Source organism: Hemitrygon akajei, chromosome 7, assembly GCF_048418815.1.
Source record: "Hemitrygon akajei chromosome 7, sHemAka1.3, whole genome shotgun sequence".
Classification (NCBI taxonomy): domain Eukaryota; kingdom Metazoa; phylum Chordata; class Chondrichthyes; order Myliobatiformes; family Dasyatidae; genus Hemitrygon; species Hemitrygon akajei.
This window is the reverse complement of record NC_133130.1, coordinates 141300104-141320133: the sequence shown is the minus strand read 5'-3', so window position 1 is coordinate 141320133 and position 20030 is coordinate 141300104. Positions and strand designations below refer to the sequence as shown.

Genomic DNA, 20030 nt, shown 5'->3' with positions numbered 1-20030 from the left:
CATCAAGAAAAAAAATTGAATACAAAAATAAGCTAGCCAATAATATTAAGGATACCAAAAGTTTCTTCAGATAAATAAAGTTTAAAAGAGAGGCAAGAGTGGATATCAGACCACTGGAAAATAATGCTGGACAGATAGTCGTGGGGAACAAGGAAATGGAGGACAAACTGAATAAGCAGTTTTCAACAGTCTTCACTGCGGAAAACACTAGCAGTATGCCGGAAGTTCAAGAGTGTCAGGGAGCAGAAGTATGTAAAGTTGCCATTACAATGGAGAAGGTTCTTGGGAAATTGAAAGGTCTGATAAGTCACCTGGACCAGACAGAGGTCCTCTGAAAGAGGTGACTAAAGAGTATGTGGAAGCATCAGTAATGATCTTTCAAGAGTTAATTGATTCTGGCATGGTTCCAGAGGAATGGAAAATTGAAAATGTCACTCCACTCTTCAAAAAAAGGAAATTATAGGCCAGTTAGTCTGACCACAGTGATAGGGAAGGTGTTGGAGTCTATTATTAGGGATGTGGTTTCAGGGTACTTGGAGGGACATAATAAAATGGACCACAGTCAGCACAGTCAAGGGAAAATCTTGCTTGACAAATCTGTTGGAGTTCTTCGAAGAAATGAGAAGCTGGATAGACAAAGAAAAACCAGTGGATCCCGTATACTTGGACTTTCAGAATGCCTTCGACAAGATGCCACACGTTAAGAGCCCATGGTTTTACAGGAAAGATACTAGCATGGCTAAACCTGACTGGCAGGCAGCAAACTGAGAATAAACGGAGTCTTTTCTGGTTGGCTGCTGGTGACCAGTGGTGTTCAGAGTTTTGAGGAAGTAGGGAGGTTACTGAAGTACTTAGATTAGGAGAATGGGCAAAGTAGTGGCAAATAAAATGCAGTATTGTAAAGTGTATAGTCATGCACTTTGGTAGAAGAAATAAAAGGGTAAACTATTTTCCAAATGGAGAGAAAATATAAAATTCAGAGGTGCAAAGGGTCTGGGCGCCCTTGTACATGATTTTCTGAAGGCTCATGTGCAGGTTGAGTCGGTGGTGAGGAAGGCAAATGCAATGTTAGCATTCATTTCAAAAGAACTAAAATATAAAAGCAAGGATGTAATGTTGAAGTTTTATAAAGCACCGGTGAGGCTTCACTTGGGAGTATTCTGAGCAGGTTTGGGCCCCTTATCTACGAAAGGATGTACTGACATCGGAAAGGATTCAAAGGAGGTTCACGAAAGTGATCGCAGGATTGTCATATGAAGAGCGTCTGATGGCTCTGGGCCTGTATTCACTGGAATTGAGAAGAATGAGGGATGACCTAATTGAAACCCATCAAATGTTGAAAGGCCTCGATACAGTGGATATGGAGAGGATGGAAGAGTCCAAGACCAGCCGACACAGCTTCAGAATAGAAGGATGCCCTTTTAGAATGGAGTTGAGGAGGAAATTCTTTAGCCAGTAAGTGGTAAATATGTAGAATTCATGGCCACAGGCTGCAGTGGAGGCCACTGCCTTCATTGGGGAAAGCTGATCACAACCTGGTTTTGTTACAGCCCAGATAGTTTTGTTATAGCCCAGATATAAATCAATTGTGATGAGGCATCCCACTACCACACGCTCTTTTAGGAAGTAGACTCCTGAAGCTGAACAGGCCCTGAGAGACTGCTTCGGTACTACTAACTGGGATGTACTGCAAGGGGGGTTCTGTGGGGGCGTTGAGGAGGTCACTGAATGCACAACGGACTATATTAACTTTTGTGTGGATGCCGTTGTCCCTGTTAGAACTGTTCGCTGCTATCCCAATAATAAGCCCTGGATCACTAGTCACATCAATGGCCTCCTAAACCAGAAGAAGAGGGCCTTTAAAGATGGTGATCGGTTGGAGCTTAAAAGAGTTCAGAAGGAACTCAGAGTACAGATAAGGGGGGCAAAGGAGCAGTATAGGAGGAAGCTATAACAAAAGCTGCAGAAAAAAAGCATGAAGGAGGTGTGGGATGGGATGAAGATCATCACCGGATGCGGTGCAAAGCGGGGGGCAAACATAAGTGGAGATGTGGAGAAAGCGAACCAGCTGAACAACTTCTTCAATAGGTTCGACAGCACAATCTCATCCTCACCGCAGAACTCCACACCAGGCTTACTTCCCTCACAGGAAAATAGCCACTCACAGGAGACCTTGCCCACGCCCAGGATTACGGCTGCACAGGTGGAAGGTCAACTGAGGAAGATCTGTACCAGCAAGGCGGCGGGACCGGATGGAGTTTCCCCACGATTACTGAGGGCCTGTGCGACTGAGCTGGGAGAACCACTACAGCGCATCTTCAACATGAGCCTGGAGCAGAGAAGAGTACCCAGACAGTGGAAAACATCCTGTATTGTCCCGGTACCGAAGAAACCACAACCAAAGGAGTTGAATGACTTCAGACCTGTTGCCTTGACGTCGCACGTGATGAAGACCATGGAGCGGCTGATAATACAGAATCTGAGGCCACAAACCAGGCACGCCCGGGATCCTCTTCAGTTTGCGTATAAGGAGAAGGTGGGAGTGGAGGATGCTATCACGTATTTGCTGCACAAATCCCTCTCTCACCTAGATGGGTTCAGTGGTGCTGTGAGGATTACATTCCTGGACTTCTCTAGTGCCTTTAACACCATCCAGCCCAAGATCTTAAGGCACAAACTAACGGAGATGGGAGTATACTCTCACATGGTGAATTGGATAGTGGACTACTTGACAGATAGACCTCAGTATGTGCGGTTGGGAGACTGTAGGTCTGACACGGTGGTCAGCAGCACAGGAGCGCCGCAGGGGACCGTGCTCTCTCCGGTCCTGTTCACCCTGTACACATCGGACTTCCAATATAACTCGGAGTCCTGCCATGTGCAGAAGTTCGCTGATGACACGGCCATAGTGGGGTGTGTCAGGAATGGACAGGAGGAGGAGTATAGGAAACTGATACAGGACTTTGTGATATGGTGCAACTCAAACTACCTGCGTCTCAATATCACCAAGACCAAGGAGATGGTGGTGGACTTTACGAGATCTAGGCCTCATATGGAGCCAGTGATCATTAATGGAGAATGTGTGGAGCAGGTTAAGACCTACAAGTATCTGGGAGTACAGTTAGACGAGAAGCTAGACTGGACTGCCAACACAGATGCCTTGTGCAGGAAGGCACAGAGTCGACTGTACTTCCTTAGAAGGTTGGCGTCATTCAATGTCTGTAGTGAGATGCTGAAGATGTTCTATAGGTCAGTTGTGGAGAGCGCCCTCTTCTTCGTGGTGGCGTGTTGGGGAGGAAGCATTAAGAAGAGGGACGCCTCACGTCTTAATAAGCTGGTAAGGAAGGCGGGCTCTGTCGTGGGCAAAGTACTGGAGAGTTTAACATCGGTAGCTGAGCGAAGGGCGCTGAGTAGGCTACGGTCAATTATGGAAAACTCTGAACATCCTCTACATAGCACCATCCAGAGACAGAGAAGCAGTTTCAGCGACAGGTTACTATCGATGCAATGCTCCTCAGACAGGATGAAGAGGTCAATACTCCCCAATGCCATTAGGCTTTACAATTCAACCGCCAGGACTTAAGAACTTTTTAAAAGCTATTATTAATGCTTTTTGAGATAGTGATTTAGATGCATATCATATTTTTTTACTGAGTTAAGTATTGTATGTAATTAGTTTTGCTACAACAAGTGTATGGGACATTGGAAAAAAAGTTGAATTTCACCATGGGGATGAATAAAGTATCTATCTATCTATATCATTGGGTAAATTTAAGACAGAAGTCGATCGATTCTTGATTAGTCAGGACATGAAGGAAACGGGGAGAATACAGGAGACTGGAGCTGAGAGGGAAAGTGGACTCAATGGGCCAAATGGCCTTATTCTGCTCTTATATCTCATGTCATATTGCCCTTAGTGTGTAGGTAGAATCTGGAGGGTGATAACAGACATGTGGAAGGAAAAACTGGGATTAATGATGGTTGACAGTGGTCCAAAAGACCCATTCCATGTGGTATCTCTCTGAGACTTTATCAGTTCATGACTGTACAAGGTCAACTGCCTGTTACCTTGATGCATAGTATGATTTGATTTCGAATCATAGCTATTTGAATGCACCAAAGTGACTTATAACAGCCTTCCCTGTGGATTCTCTGTTGGAAAATACCAATTTACTGCCCCACTTCACTACTCTGTGCTGAGTACACAGGATGGACCTCTGCCAACTCATCACTTCATTCTCATCACTTTCTGCAGTGAGAGAGACCCTTTGAGTAGAAAGGTTTCATTTGTGATTGAAACTCTAGTGCACGAGCCCGATGTCCCCCGCGTACTCCCACCCGGACACGCACCTGAGGCCACGCTGTTGCTCACAGACGTGGGAGAGCTGGTGTAGTTGGGACGTGGAAAGCTGCTCATCGAGAGCTGCTCCTCTTCGTCATCCTCACTCGCTTCAGATTCCTCCTCTTGAATAAGCGAGCTCTCAGAGGGATACTCAAATGTTGTGTGCAGACTAGAATCATTGAAAGAAATCTTCATCTGGTAAAAAGGTAACAAGAAAGGGCAGATGATTAAACCAGGTGTGAACTTCAGCCTTCCTCCACAGCTCAGTTTTAATCTACTTAATAAAAGGCTTTGACTTGTGCTGTAGTGGGAGGTGGGAAGTAGTGGCAGATGAAGGGAGAAGGTTAAGAGTATAAGTGGCAGGAATGTAAATAGAGGAAAAGCGAATGGGAGACTGGAAGCTACGGTCACGATGAAGGAAGCCAGAGATGGACCTCCATTGCTGTCCTAAATGCTAGTGGTGTAACAGGCAAGAGAGAGAGAGTGGGAGACAGCAGGAACTGAGAGAAGTGATGAGACAGAAAGCAGATGGGGAGGGGGAAGAAAACAGGAGCTGTTAGTAGTAGGGACACAAGACACTGACGGAGAACAAGCACTTGGCATAAAGAAACAGTGTGCGACGACAAGAGCTGAATGTAAGCAGGCCGTCAGTCAGAGCACAGGAGAAATGAGAAGAGTACAAAGAGCTAGCAGCCAGCACCATGAGAACAGCCCAGAGACTGCGAACAGGCCAGAACTTCGAGAGGTTTGATTTTCAATCGTTAGAATAATGGATTAAACAGGCAAAGGGGAAATTAGAACTTGATTCATTAAACAACTTACACTGGGCACATTAAAAAATAATCAGACAGTCATGAGCCAAGGGTGTGCAAGTGTGAAGGAAGAGGCAAGAAAAATACACTTTAAGTTGATGGCAGCTGAGGAAAATTAACTACAGTGCTTTTCTGCCTTCTTTCACAGATCAATGTTAAGTCTTAATATCACTTATGATAAACTTAATAGTAAGAGAGCACTATATTTAATAATAAATAAAGGCAAGGTGGAGTAAGATCAAATGCATACGGTGGTGTAGCGTGACACAACTACAGCTCAGAGTGTCAAGAGTTCCAGCATCCTCGGTGAGGAGTCTCTCTGTACATCCTCCCTGTGGAATGTGTGGGGTTTCTCCGACCCCTCTGCTGTGCTCCCACAAACCAGTGTTGGTTAATTGGTCATTGTAAATTGTCCCGTGATAAAATTAGGGTTATATTGGGGGTCGCTGGGCAGTGCAGCTCGAAGGGCCGGAAGGCTGTATAAACATGAAGGGGAACTCTGACCAACACATACAAGGAGAATCACCGGCTGGAATTCCAGCTCCAGACATGAGTATATCCATGAGGCCGAGAGCTGCAAGAGTGAGTAATGGATTGAGAGGCCAGAACTCTAGGTATTCCCCAGTTGTGACTCATTCACTGAACCATATTCAGCCCTGAATCCTGCAAGGGTGATACTTCCTTTAGGGAATACAGCCAGGGCCAAGCCTTAGGTATCAAAGGTGCTCCAGCAATCATACAATTGTGAACGTACAAACATTCTCACATACCAGTCAGGAACTTCAATTGTACCAATAGTTATCAACCGAGATATTATCAATACATGTTCACACAGGTATACAGAAAGATCAGAAAACTGGACCCACTGAATGTTCAGAGTTCTAAAAATCTATTGAAAACATTTTTACCCAGTACATGGCAAGCTCAACAAGACAGGTAACAGTTCTAGACTTGCAAATGGAAGTTCTACATCTGTAGGCGTTATCGATGAGAGATAATTTTGGTGGTTATGGAATTGAGTTAAATTTATCACGGATAGGCAAGAGTGCAAAGATGTGGTGTAGCAGGTATGAACTGGAAACCGTCATTTGCGATCAAGTCAGTCACCAGGGTGTGGGAAGCATTCAGAGATGATGAGAGCTCAGACCACATCCTCACACAGATGTACAGAAAGATCACAAAATTGGAATTCTTCGAACGTTAAAAGATTATACACGGTTGTGCCAGGCACAAAAGGAAATTGAGGTCTCAGTCCTACTGAAACCGAGTATACAATGTGCAATATGAAAATGAGGACAACAAAGGTGGAATACAAAGCAGCTGAGAAATGAAATCAAGCTGTATTAAAATATGTGGCACTCATGACCAACAAGGAAATGGTGGTTTTGGGCAGGGTTGGGAATGGAGAAGAAATAGAAACACAAAAACATAAACAATAAGCGCACGATAAACAGATGAAGCAGTAAGCGACTCAGTACTTGCGCCTGCTCAGAAATCCAAATGTTTTATCTCAGTGCCACTTTCCCCCATGAAGCCCAATTTCACTCCATTCTTTTAAATATCCACATACTTCACCTATCACCATCTTTAACTAGGAAGTAGACCAAGACTGCAGTGAGAGACTGACTAAAACCTGCAGCCTGAATTCAGAGTTCAAAGTACATATATCATTTCTGGTCGTCTCACTACAGGAAAGTTGTGGAAGCCATAGAAAGGGTGCAGAGGAGATTTACAAAGATGTTGCCTGGATTGGGGAGCATGCCTTATGAGAATAGGTTGGGTGAACTCGGCCTTTTCTCCTTGGAGCGATGGAGGATGAGAGGTGACCTGATAAAGGTGTACAAGATGATGAGAGGCATTGATCACGTGGATAGTCAGAGGCTTTTTCCCAGGGCTGAAATGGTTGCCACAAGAGGACACAGGTTTAAGGTGCTGGGGAGTAGGTACAGAGCAGATGTCAGGGGTAAGTTTTTTTTTACTCAGAGTGGTGAGTGAGTGGAATGGGCTCCCGGCAACAGTGGTGGAGGCGGATGTGATAGGGTCTTTTAAGAGGCTTTTAGATAGGTACATGGAGCTTAGTAAAATAGAGGGCTATAGGTAAGCCTAGTAATTTCTGAGGTAGGGACATGTTCAGCTCAACTTTGTGGGCCGAAGGGCCTGTATAGTGCTGTAGGCTTTCTATGTTTCTATACTAACATATACAACTCTGAGATTCATTTACTTGTGGGCATACTCAATAAATCCACAACAGAATCAATGAAAGATGGCACCAACTGGGTGTTCAACCAGTGTGCAAAAGACAACAAACAGTGCAAATACAAGTAGTAATAAATGAATAAGGCTAGGGAGGTCACAGGCTGAGTGTGGGGCAAGTGGCAAAGTCACCAACACTCTGAAGTAGCAGTAAACTCAAAATACGGAACACTCCCAGGCAGTCAAAAATATATTATGTTTTTGTTTAAAAATCTAGCAGTTCATACCTTCCTCTCATGAGAACTAGAGATCTAAGTCAGGAAGCTTGACTCATTTCCTCTTTGCCCATGCTGAAGTATCACTGATACTTCACTGAAATACATCAGTGCGAATCTTTCAAATTCATGTACATTTTCCTCTCTAACCTGAGTCAACTTTGGGTTGGTAATTCAAAATATCTTGGCCTCCATTTTCATTGCAACAGCTCTTTTAAAAAAATGGTTAATATTAATTACGTGAACTGCCAGATCTGTATCGATAAGTATTCCATCCCATTGTTATAGAGCAACACTGGACCAGTACAGGACATCTTCATTTATGGCTGGATCTCAAGTTGGGCCCAAAATAATCCATGAATTTCTGGTCCCCAAGTCTCTGTCCGCAAGCTGGCATTAGATTCCTGGGACAAAGCTAGTGAGAGGGATTCATGTTCTTAGTTCAGGTCTTCAGTGGCCCACAGCTTCCTCAACACATTGTCGAGTCAGCAAAATGGAGTAGGCACAGTGGTCACTGATTACTGCTTTAAGGAGATGTGCCCTGTCCCATCGCGCACCCTCTCTCCCTCTCAAACACACTTGAGAAAGACGTGAGGTGTTTTGGTTAATAAAGGAAACTTTCTTGCATGTCACTTTAATCATTTGTGTACCTGCTTCCATACCTTCTCCACCGTTCTTGCCCACTCAGATATTCTACCAGTTGACTTCTGGGGTACAAGTACTATGAGGGGATAGGACTGGAGGGGAGAGGTCTATTACCATAATTCCTTAAACACATTTATAGAGGTTTTAAAGACAAATTAGTTAATAAAGATTTTTGTTTTGAAGTGCCAACCCTACCACAGCCTCACTCTCAGATTAGAGGGAGGCAAATCTCAATGAACTTGAAAGACTTGCACATAAAGCTGACGTAGAAAAGTTCAGTGATAACTCAGGGTGGACAAAGAGGAAATGAGTCAACCTTCCTGACTTAGTGGGGCAAACATTTCCTGTTCTCATGACAGGAAAACTAGAACAGCTAGTCTTTTAAAACAAAAATCACATAATTCTCATCTTTTTAGAATGGATTGCTGTGCTGTCGTAAGCACGTATCTCTGAATGCTTCATTGAGTTTTACCTTTGCATGTTGACGGCTCTGCACTTTTCATTGAGCATTCAAATAAAATTCTTTACACCTCACCAATTAGGGTAAAAAATTGGGAAAAGCAAAATATTTCAGATTTCTGCAGTAAAATACACAATGATGGAATACTCAGCAGTTGAGAGAATGCAAGGGTACAGCGGGGGGGGGGGGTTTACAGAGAAGCTTTTCAGCTCAATGATCTTTCACAACACAGAAAACCTATAATACAGGAAGAGTCCATTCAGGCCATCACATGTACAGGACAGAGCTACAAAGCTGAGCCCACTTTCTAGCACTAGTTCTGTATGGAGCCTTTTTGGGTTGGTCACGGCTCTGAGTAAATATGGTGACAGTTTCTGCCTCCTCCACCCTTTCAAGCAGAGAACTCCAGACCCCTATAACCCTACCATTTATTTTCAATCTATATCCCCTCAGTTTGATACTGCTGCGAAGGGAAATAGATCCTTACTCACTTTTTCTAGCTTGTCATGATGTTAAACTATTACATCTCCCCTCAGCCTCCAAAGAAAACATTACAATCCTGCCAATCCTTCTTTGTGGCTACAAATTTTCAACCCTGTCAAAAGCCTCCAATTGTTTTTGCAGCTTGATCAGTGCCATCACATCTCTCCTGTAATTAAGCAAGATGAAGTACTCAAAGCTTTATTTACAGTTCCAACATAACCCACAGCTTGGTGGTGCAGCAATGTATATCTGCTGCCTCATATCATCTGCCAGCTCCCTCTATGACTTCAGCCTCCTCCCACATCTCAAAGACAAGTGTAGTGTGTAGTTGAGAGGCTGAATGGAGTGTACAAATGACTAGAAAACTTGTGGGAAATAGGATTAGTGAATTGCTCTGAGAACCAATAGGGTGAAATGGTGTAGTGTAAAAAAAAGATAAATTCCATGCTAATAAAGGAAAGCATCCAATTTGCCTTTTTAAACCAACTTGTTGACACATATCTCTGGACATACACTCTATTCCTCTGCACCACCCCGTATCCTCCCTCCATGCCACTCCATATCCCCCACTCAGTGTATATTCCCTTGCTCTGATCCACCTCATTAACGCAGAACTTCACACAGAGCAGTCGTCCGGAGGGTGAAAGGTTGCTGTCAGAGGAGCACTACAGTCTGTGGTACTTATCCTTTCCACAAGACTGAACGCAGGGTATAGTTGCACATAATTATAGTAAAACACATTTCTCATGAGGTGATTTCAGCAGTCTGGAGGAAACAACAGAAAAGTCAACAATCAGAGCCTCTCACCTGTTCAGTGTTAATAGATAGATTTAATTAAAGATAGGGGAAGCTTACAGCTTGCAATAAACTTCTTCATGCAATGATGCAAGCAGAAAGCCTCTATCCTCCATAAAGTATTTGCATATGCACTGATAGCCACTCTACTGGGAAAACAGAATTAACCCGTAGCTCTCCTTTATCAAGGATGGATGCAATTGGACAAATGGGTTACTCGCATACTCTTAATTGTTTAATGACTACATGGAAATCACCTTCAGTCTGAGATCCTCAAAGTTTCTTTCACATTTAGTTGAGTTAGGATTCTGAAGAAATATGCAAATTAACGAAAAGGGATGGGGGAAAAAAAAACAATCTGTTGGAGGAACTCAATGGTACAGCGGTATCTGGACCCATTGAGTTCCAAACAGATGGTCAATATTTTGGGTCAAGACTGTGCACCATAACAAAATAACTATTACAGTATAAGAAACATCTACTAGAACATATGGTAATGGCAGCCTAGTAGTTGTGGCTTATAACAAAAGCTTATGAATTTTAAGTTTACAGACTGAATTCAATAATTTGAGGCAGTTCATAAATGATCATGAAAGTCCATCAGTCAGTCATGAACAATCATTAGCTTTGCTGATAATTAACATCTGCTCAGTAAAACCTGCTTGTGACTCTCAAAAAATAACTGAAATTCAGTCACTTTAACAGTCTCCTTGTAAGTCACTCAGTCATCATCCTAACTGGGGATGGGCACAAAATCTCCGACTTTTCACATTCATAGAGGAAAAAAAATTGTATCACTGTACTATGGAAATCCTGCAGATAAGTTGGGTTTCTACACAGACTAACCAATCTCAACCGGCTTAGAATGGCTTCACCTATCAGCTTCTAGCTAGTCCTACTTCCCTTCCTGCCCCCCCACCTTTTTATTCTGGCATCTTCCCCTTCCTTCCCAGTCCTGAAGAAGGGACTTGGAGCCATTATGAACAGTTTTGCTGAGGAAGCTCAGTAACTTAATTGAAGTCTTCATTTTGTGCAACGGATCAGAGTGCTGGAGGAACTCAGCAGGTATGGAAATGAATACCTGCTGAGTTCCTCCAGCACTCTGATGCTCTTGCAAGGGGCAACAGTTCATAATGGCTCCAATACAGAGAATAAAGAATAAAATCTTTGATAGAGTAGGTAAATAATTAGCCTTTGTATACATGCCAGCTAAAAATAATGAGCCTTCCACTTTCCTACCACTTCTGAGCTCTCAGTTTGTAGTTAAGTGGTTACCCAGGTGCCTCAAGAACAAAATGGAATTTCTGCCTTCACGATCTTTTCCACACATCACCATACTCAACTCCTTTCTTTTACAGTTTTTGTTTGCTTTATTTCAAAGTTTTAAATTTTAAACTTGAGACATTACCATTTAGCTTTAACAAGATAGAGAAGATGGACACATGGGGTTTGATGCGGGATTATATATGCACAGTGAAGTTTTGGATTTGTGGAAGTTTGAGGATCTGTAGTGTTTGCTGCCTCAAACTCTTCCCTCCAACTGTGTCAGGCTTTTCAGTGCTACAGACAAGAGCACTGGGCTTCAAATTTCACCCCAAAATTTGAGAAAGAGAAGCTGAAGTCAGATACATCAGTATTACAGTGGAGTAAAGGGAATTATAGAGGCATGAGAGAGGAGTTGGCCAGGACTGATTGAAATAAAACACTGGCAGGGATATATATCCCAAAGAGGAAGTAATAGTCTAAAGGCAAGATGATACAACCGTAGCTAAGAAGAGAAATCAAAGCCAACATAAAAACCAAAGACAGGGCAGAAAGTAGCAGGAAGTTAGAGGATTGGGAAACTTTTAAAAACCAACCGAAGGCAACTAAAAAAAGTCATTAAGCTAAAGATGGAATACAAAAGTAAGCTAGCCAATAATATTAACAAGGATACCAAATGTTTCTTCAGAGACATAAAGTGTAAAAGCAAGTTGACAGTGTATCTCAAGTCATTGGAAAACAATGCTGGAGAGGCAGTAATGGGGGACATGGAAATGGCAGACAAACTGATTAGTATTTTGCACCAGTCTTCACTGTGAAGGACACTCACAGTCTGGTGGAAGTTCCAGGTGTTGGGAGTCATGAATTGTATGAAGTTACCATTACTAGAGAGAAGATTCTTGGGGAACTGAAAGGTTTGAAAGTCAAGAAGTCACCTGGACTAGATGGTCTGTACCCCAGGGTTCTGAAAGAAATGACTGAAGAGACTGTGGAGGCATTAGTAATTATCTTTCAAGATCCACTCAATTCTGAATTAATTCCAGAAGACTGGAAAATTGCAAATGTCACTCCACTGTTCAAGAAGGAAGAGAGACAGAAAAAAGGAAACTATAGGCAAGTTAGTCTAACCCTAGTAGTTGGGAAGATGTTGGAGTTGATTAAGGATGAGGTCTCAGGGTACTTGAAGGCACATGCTAAAATAGGCATGGTTTCCACATAGGCATGGAAAATCTTGCCTGACAAATTTGTTAGAATTCTTTGAAGAAATAACAAGCATGACAGACCAAAGAGAATCAGTTGATGTTGTGTACTTGGATTTACAGAAGGCCTTCGACAAGATGTCACACATGTGGCTACTTAACAAGCTATAAGCCCATGGTACTACAAGAAAGATTCTTGCATGGATAAAGCAGTGGCTGATTGGCAGGCAGCAACATGGAAATAAAAGGGAGCCTTTTCTGACTGGCTGCTGTTGACTAGTAGTGTTCCACAGGGGTCTGTGTTGGAACTGATCATTTTTATGTTTATATGTCAATGATATGGATGATGGAATTGATGGCTTTGTTGCAAAGTTTGCAGACAATATGAAGATAGGTGGAGAAGCAGGCAGTTTAGAAGTAGTAGAGAGGCTACAGAAGGGCCTAGACAGATTAGGTGAATGGGCGAAGAAGTGGCATATGGAATATACTGTTGGAAAATTTATGATCATGCCCTTTGGTAGAAGAAATGAAAGGGTTGAGTATTTTCTAAATGGAGAGAAAATACAAAAAAGTGATGTGCAAAGGGACTTGGGGGTCCTTGAGCAGGATTCCCTAAAGGTTAATTTGCAGGTTCAGTCTTTGGTGTAGAAGGCAAATGCGATGTTAGCATTCATTTCACGAGGACTAGAATATAAAAGCAACGATGTAATGTTGAAACTTTATAAAGCACCGGTGAGACCTCACTTGGAGTACCATGAGCAGTTTGGGCCCCTTATCTTAGTAGGATGTGCTGAAACTGGACAGGGTTCAAAGGAAGTTCATGAAAGTTACTCCAGGATTGAATGACTTGTCATTTGAAGAGCTTTGATGGCTTAGGGTCTGTATTCACTGGAATTCAGAAGATTGAGGGGTGATCTAATTGAAACCTATCAAATGGTGAAAACGCTTTGATAGAGTGGATGTGGAGAGGATGTTTCCTATGGTGGGGGGGGGGGGGGGTGTCTAAGACCAGAGGACACAGCCTCAGAATAGAGGGACATCCTTTTAGAATGGCGATAAGGAGAAATTTCTTTATCCGGAGAGTGGTGAATAAGGGGAGTTATTTGCCACAGGCAGCTGTGGAGGCCAAGTCTTTATGCATATTTAAGGCAAGAGATTGATAGACTCTTGATTGTTCAGGACATGAAGGGATACGGGGAGAATGTTGGAGATTGGGGCTGAGAGGAAAATTGGATCAACCATGATGAAATGCCGGAGCAGACTCAATGGGCCGAATGGCCTAATTCTGCTTCTACGGGCTGAACACCAGTTTGTTTTCCCCTCTCGGGCCTCAACTCTTCAATCTGGTTTGAAGTCCGCCCCAGCAAAGGCCAGCTTGGCAATTGCTGTACCTGCATTCTTGAGAGTCAATTTCACCGAATCCTTCAGGAGATCGCACAATTGCTAGCTAGTTTAGTAGGTTCAAAAATAGATGGCAGTGGGGATGAAGCTGTAGTTGAACTTTCAGGTTGAGGTCTTCAGGTTCCTGTACATTCTGCCTGATGACAACATAAAGAAGGTGTGGCCTGGATGGTGGGGGCCCTGATGATGAAAGTCACCTTCCTGAGATGTGCCTCCTGTAGATGTCCTCAATGGCAGGGAGAGCTGCACCCATGATGCAACTGGCCTGGTGCATTCCTGTGCATTGGAGCTTCCATTCCAAGACATAATGAAATCAGTCAAAATTTTTCCACTATATATCAGCAGAAGTTGGTCAGAGTTTTTGATGGTGTGCCAAAACTCCTTATACTTCTAAGAAAAGAGAAGCTGACATGCCCTTGTTCTGGTTCAACCAAGGGCACCATGCTGTGAGAATGGACATCACCTGGTTTTCAGGTCAGAGAACAAAAGGAGACTGAAAGCTGAGTTGTCTGCCTTATGTTAATCCTCAGCAGTCTCACTAAAATGTCTGCTTTCTGATGCATCAGCAAATATCCAAACACAATGACTGTTAATGCCTCTGTCACTGCAAAGCGCACTGGCAAAAAAAATGGACTTTTTTCCTTTAGGTTAATAAGGAAGAAAACTAAGGTGCAGTTGCACTAATAATCACTAAACAACGATCACTGCTGGAAGCACGTGAGGAAGGACTTTCAGACTCCAAGCAATTTAATCTGGTTATTTGGCCCCCAAGTCTCTCCCAATCTAGACAAAAAGATAATTATCTTGGAAAGGTAGAAAAAGCATCCAGTAACCATTCCTCATATTGGGGTCAATGGCCACAGGCAAAACTGAGATATAATCTTTCACTGAATACAAAGCATAAGTAAAACCATAAATATATGTTGTTCTCAGCTCAGGGTATCGATGCCCCTCCCTTTCTCAGCACCACGAAGAAACAACACCTCCCAATCACCACTGTCACCTCGGATGGCAGAATGAGCAGAGGAACGTTAAACGTCTGAAGCCTATTTAAATGTGTGCACACCAGAGTATACTTGTGACAGAATTTTGTAGTCATGGCCCCTTCAAGATTTGTTGCTCCGGCGCTCACCAACAGTTTAATTCAGCTTTCTCAGAGCTAAGGTAATAAAGATCAAACGAGCCAAGAAATAACAGTGACCCATGTAATACTGATCCCACAAGCTCATAGGCAGCACTGCCCAGCACCCAGGGCTCAATCAGACACCGCTCGTTCTCCGCTCCTGAACATACTGCGCACTGATGTCATGAAAAGGGAAGAGTACAATTTCACTGATTGGTCATTGCCCACACTAATAGGCTTGGCGATAAATGACCCTGAAGTGTGTCCCTGATTTTTATTTAAACATATGGCCATTTAACACGTCTGAAAGGTACAATACAGCTCAAAAAACACACTCCAGACTGACTCAACATTCACACACAAAAACATCACTGAAAGAGAGTCAGGTGATGCTGTGCAGATTTGAAGTTAAGCAGCAGGATATGCAAAGAGAAACTGATTTCATCAAATCGCACCCATCACCTAAATCACCTTTCTGAATGATTGGTAAAATCTATTTGAGCTACTATGAGGTGCACGTCTAACAAATTTATGTTTCAAAGATTCAAAGTACATTATCAAAGTGTGAATGCAGTACACAACCTTGAGATCTGTCTTTGCCACAGACAACCACAGAACAAAGAAAGGAGACTATGGAATCCATTCAAAGAAAAACAAACCCCCAACGCACACACACAAAAAAAGACCAAATTGCACAAATGGCAATAAACAAAAAGAAATGAGGGGAAAACACAGAATATAAAACACCAAACATCAAACCAGTCCAGGTATATTCAGTTCAGTTCTAAACTTAAAGAAGCACTAAATCCTTTTTTATACAAAAAAAGTTTAGAACAGTACTTCCAAATGAACTGGTAAAGATAGCCAAAATATTTTTCACATTTTGAAATAATCTAAAAGGGAATTTCCTTGTCCTTTATGTAGCACATTCCTGATTTTTTTTAAATAAATTATACATAGGTAAATGTACCCATACATCAGGAGAAAGACCTATTCCAGATTCTCCTGAATTTACAGAATCCCACAAATTCCAGTTGCATGGTATCAACTCCAAATTTACTGAAGGCCCATCCCATCCCTGTGAAATCAATAACTGTCTTGTGCTGCTGCATTTTAAAATATTATTAATTTCTATGACTGCTTTCATTTCTACAGATCCAAGATTGAATCCTGCCAGATTTCATGCCCTAACACAGGAGCTCCAAGACATTCTCAATCAGACGATAAGATACAAGAGCAGAATTAGACCATTTGGCCCATTGATTCTGCTCCAAATCAGCTCACAAAATCAAACTTTTTTTCACCTTCCTCTGCTTTGAAACCCTCCCACAAGCTATCTATTCTAGTTTACTTGTTTAAGCTCAATAGGTATAGAACATCCCTATAATTATTACTTTTGGTGTGGCAAGTATTGTTTGTGCTATCCTTTACCATGGAGCATATATACCATGTTTACATTCAACTCCTATTTATTGGATGGAAGCCTATCCAATTTGTGGATCAGTCCTGCACACCCCATACACACGGCATCTCTCTGGACCCAAACATCCAAGATTCTATCTGAGTGGGAGTCCCAGGGAAGGTCACCACTCTCTGGATTTCATGGCAGAGCAAGGTATTCTGCATTATTCCTTTCTGTATTGTGAAATGGAGATGCTGCATCGCAACACCCTGGATAATCAAGCACCAACTCTACTAAGGTGCGAAAATGCTACTGAACATTTGGCATTTTACCACAAAAAATACAAATAATATTCCAAATACTTCAATAAAATTTACCAGAAAGCTTTGCATTGTGCAGTAACCCAGCAGCAAGTGAAGTCCAACAAATTGTCTGAAGTCACACTACCGTTTACCAAATATACTGTCCATTTATAACGTCGTAATTATACCAAAAGAACGTGAACCTCGCATTCATACAAATTCTGAGGGATATCAAGCTGATCAGAAACACAAGGAAGTCTGTATGTGCTGAGAATCCAAAGCAATGCACACAAAATGCTGGAGCGACGTTTTGGGCTGAGACCTTTCTTCGGGACTGAGAATGAAGGTGGAAGATGCCAGAACAAAAAGGTGGGGGTGGGGGTAAGGGAGGCTAGCTGGAGGGTGATAGGCGAAGCCAGGTGGACGGGAAAGGTCTGTGGTAGTGGGTCTGTGAGAGTACACAGTCGAAGAGTCAGAGGGCAGCAAGAACCTGAACTCTTACCCAAATCTTCACCTCCAGGAAACTACAATCAGGTTCCCTGACCAATTCCTGACAGGAACTACCTTATATACAGCAAAAACTACTTCACAAATCATTCAAACTATGTGTTACGCTCCATACACTTCTTCTTGTCAGAGATTTAGAAGATGGTGCTTACTCCCTCCCATGTCCTCGATTGAACACATCCGTTTGCAAAATGGGCTTACCGCTGCATTCGAAGAGATGATGCATTTAAAACAGTTCCCATCTTTGTCACTCAATTTTCTGAACAAAAACATGACCCAATTCAATAGAACAGAATTATAAATCACCCAACTCCATTTACTGAAAGATAATAAGAACTACATGCACTACACAAATTACATTAAGTATATCAGTGAAGACAGATTTATAACTGTGTTAATGAGCTTTCTCCAATATACTCTAGGCTCAGATAAGACTGAATGGTTAAACAGAACCCAATTCTCAGCAACAAAAGCCGACAAGATCAAACTAAGTGAAGCAAACCTCTGGCTTTGTTCTTTTCTCTCTCCCTAACAGTGATAGAGATCACGTACAAAATCAGTTCCAGGCTCAACGCAGAAATGTGGATACTGTTAGGAATAGGAAGCATTTGGTTTAAATCAGCTCTCCGTCACCAAACTCATCCAGCAAAGGGATGGAGTCAGCTTGTCTGTGCTCTACGAAATAAAGGCATTCTGGTGTGGTGCTGGTAATCTAATGATCCAACAAACAGTATCTCAAATCCCATACGGAGCTAATATCCAATTGAATATTGGTCACAGAGCTGCTGGGCCTTTAATTAATGGTGGGAGTAAAGTTCTCTGACTCTTTTTTTAATCTCAAGTAGACCCTGCTTTCTGCCCAGATTGGGACGAGCTTCAAGTCTCCTCCTCCCTCTCCCCCCTCTCACAAAAGACACAGCGAGTGGCCAAAACATCAGGAAGCTTGTAAATTAAAATGGAAAGCATCCCTCCTGTGAATAGGACATGTTTAACTCACATTTTACTTCAGTGCCAAGCACTGTTCTCCACTATGAGAAGCACTCTGCCTACATAAGAAATTTAAAAGACCCAATGCTGACTGACAGCCAGCCACATAAATCAGGACCAGCTACCTGGGGCAAAGTAAAATGAATATTTTTTAGCTCTTCATTGGAACAGCGAACATTCAGAGGTGTGGCCAGCCAAGCAGAGAGGAAACAGCATCACACACAAAATGCTGGAGGAACTCAGCAGGCAAGGCAGCATCTAGGGAAAAGAGTAAACAGTCGACGTTTCGGGCCAAAACCTCGACTATACGTTTTTCCACAGATTCTGCCTGGCCTGCTGAGTCCACAAGCATTTTGTGTGGGTCTTGCTCCGATTTCCAGCATCTGCAGATTTTCTCTTGTTTGAGGAAACGCCATGTTCGGAATGCTGACAGTCTCTGCACTACACAGTCACACTGCTTGGGTACCCTGGGACTTCCTTATGCAATACTAGCTGCCCTTTAGACTGCTCTGCTACCCTCAAGCAGTGGCAGATACAAGTTAAGACCTTGTCTAGGTCAGTATAAAAGACAATTGCACAGTTTCTTGTATGGTCACAGGAAAAATGGGACTCCTGGGAGGTGCCAACCACTGCCAAAGCAAAGTTAGCCATAGTGGACTGGAGCTGTGATACAATACACAAGAGCTATGACTGAAGAGGCAGGGCCAAACAACACCTGCCAATGCTTGAGGATGGGCCAAGGATGGTTGGATGAACTACTCACTGATTTATAGGAATGGTTCTTTGTTAAATAGATGCATCAGAAAAAGATCACAAACAGTTCCCAATAACACAGGAAAAACACATACTCCTCTACAAGGTAAAATAATCTAACTTAAAAAGTGAATTTCCTCACTGACTGATGAAGAAAGTTGGCCTCAGTGAAAATCTTGTCAGGTTTTGTATAGACAATACCAACACAGTTATTATGCATTTCTAAACAAGTGCGGCGCCATGGTAACATAGCAGTTAGTGTAACTCAATTACAGCTCAGGGCGTCAGGAGCTCGGAGTTCAGTTCTGTAAGATGTTTGTACACCCTCCCCATGAATGCCCAAAGACGTACTGGTCAATAGGTTAATTGGTCATTGTAAATGGTCCTATCATTAGGCTAGGGTTATATAGGTGGGCTGCTGGCCAGTGTGGCTTGTTAGGCCAAAAAGACCCGTTCCACGCTGTATCTCTAAATAAATATTAAAAGTTAGGAAAGGCCATGTATGGTAAAAAAAATACAGATCGAAGTAGGGAGCTAGAAACAGCATGCATATTGTATTGTTTTCAAACTGTCTACAGCCAGCAGACAACTTGATTTCCACTTAACCTGGAGTGTTTTGCAGTGGAGGTTTATAATTACTTTCACATTTGCACTATTAATAAAGAAATTGAAGGAATCTACAAGTCTGAGTGTATTCTGGGACATTGTCACATAAACTTCCCACCAGTATTTGAAAGAATTTTATTTTTGAGATAGTAAATGCATCTTTCTGCTGGTAAACAGGTAGCCATCTTTCTGAAGACAAAACTATTGAGGAAAAAAAGAATCATTGGTGATCAAAGCTGCACTGCAAAACCATATCCTTCAAGAATACTTATTGGAATGGAGGCTGCAAACCTTGTCGGACACGAATGCCCTTCAGGATAGCGGCACTGCAAATCGTGCAGCTGATGCACTGCTCCAGGTTCGACTCTGAGCTCCAGTTGCAATCATGAGAGGTCAGAGAGTTTTGCCCTTGTCACAGAGGGACTCCTTGGGGCCGTGTCCCACGCTCAATGTTCATCAACGACCTTCCATCGCAAGGTCAA

General features: G+C 42.6%; 1 protein-coding gene across 1 annotated transcript in view; it reads right to left on the bottom strand.

Moving 5' to 3' along the window:
- tprn (taperin) overlaps window positions 1-20030 on the bottom strand; it is a 72061-nt gene that overhangs the window by 8699 nt on the left and 43332 nt on the right. The window contains exon 2 of the mRNA XM_073052148.1: window positions 4351-4537. Coding sequence (XP_072908249.1) covers window positions 4351-4537 — 187 coding nt within the window. The remainder of the gene's footprint in view (window positions 1-4350; window positions 4538-20030) is intronic.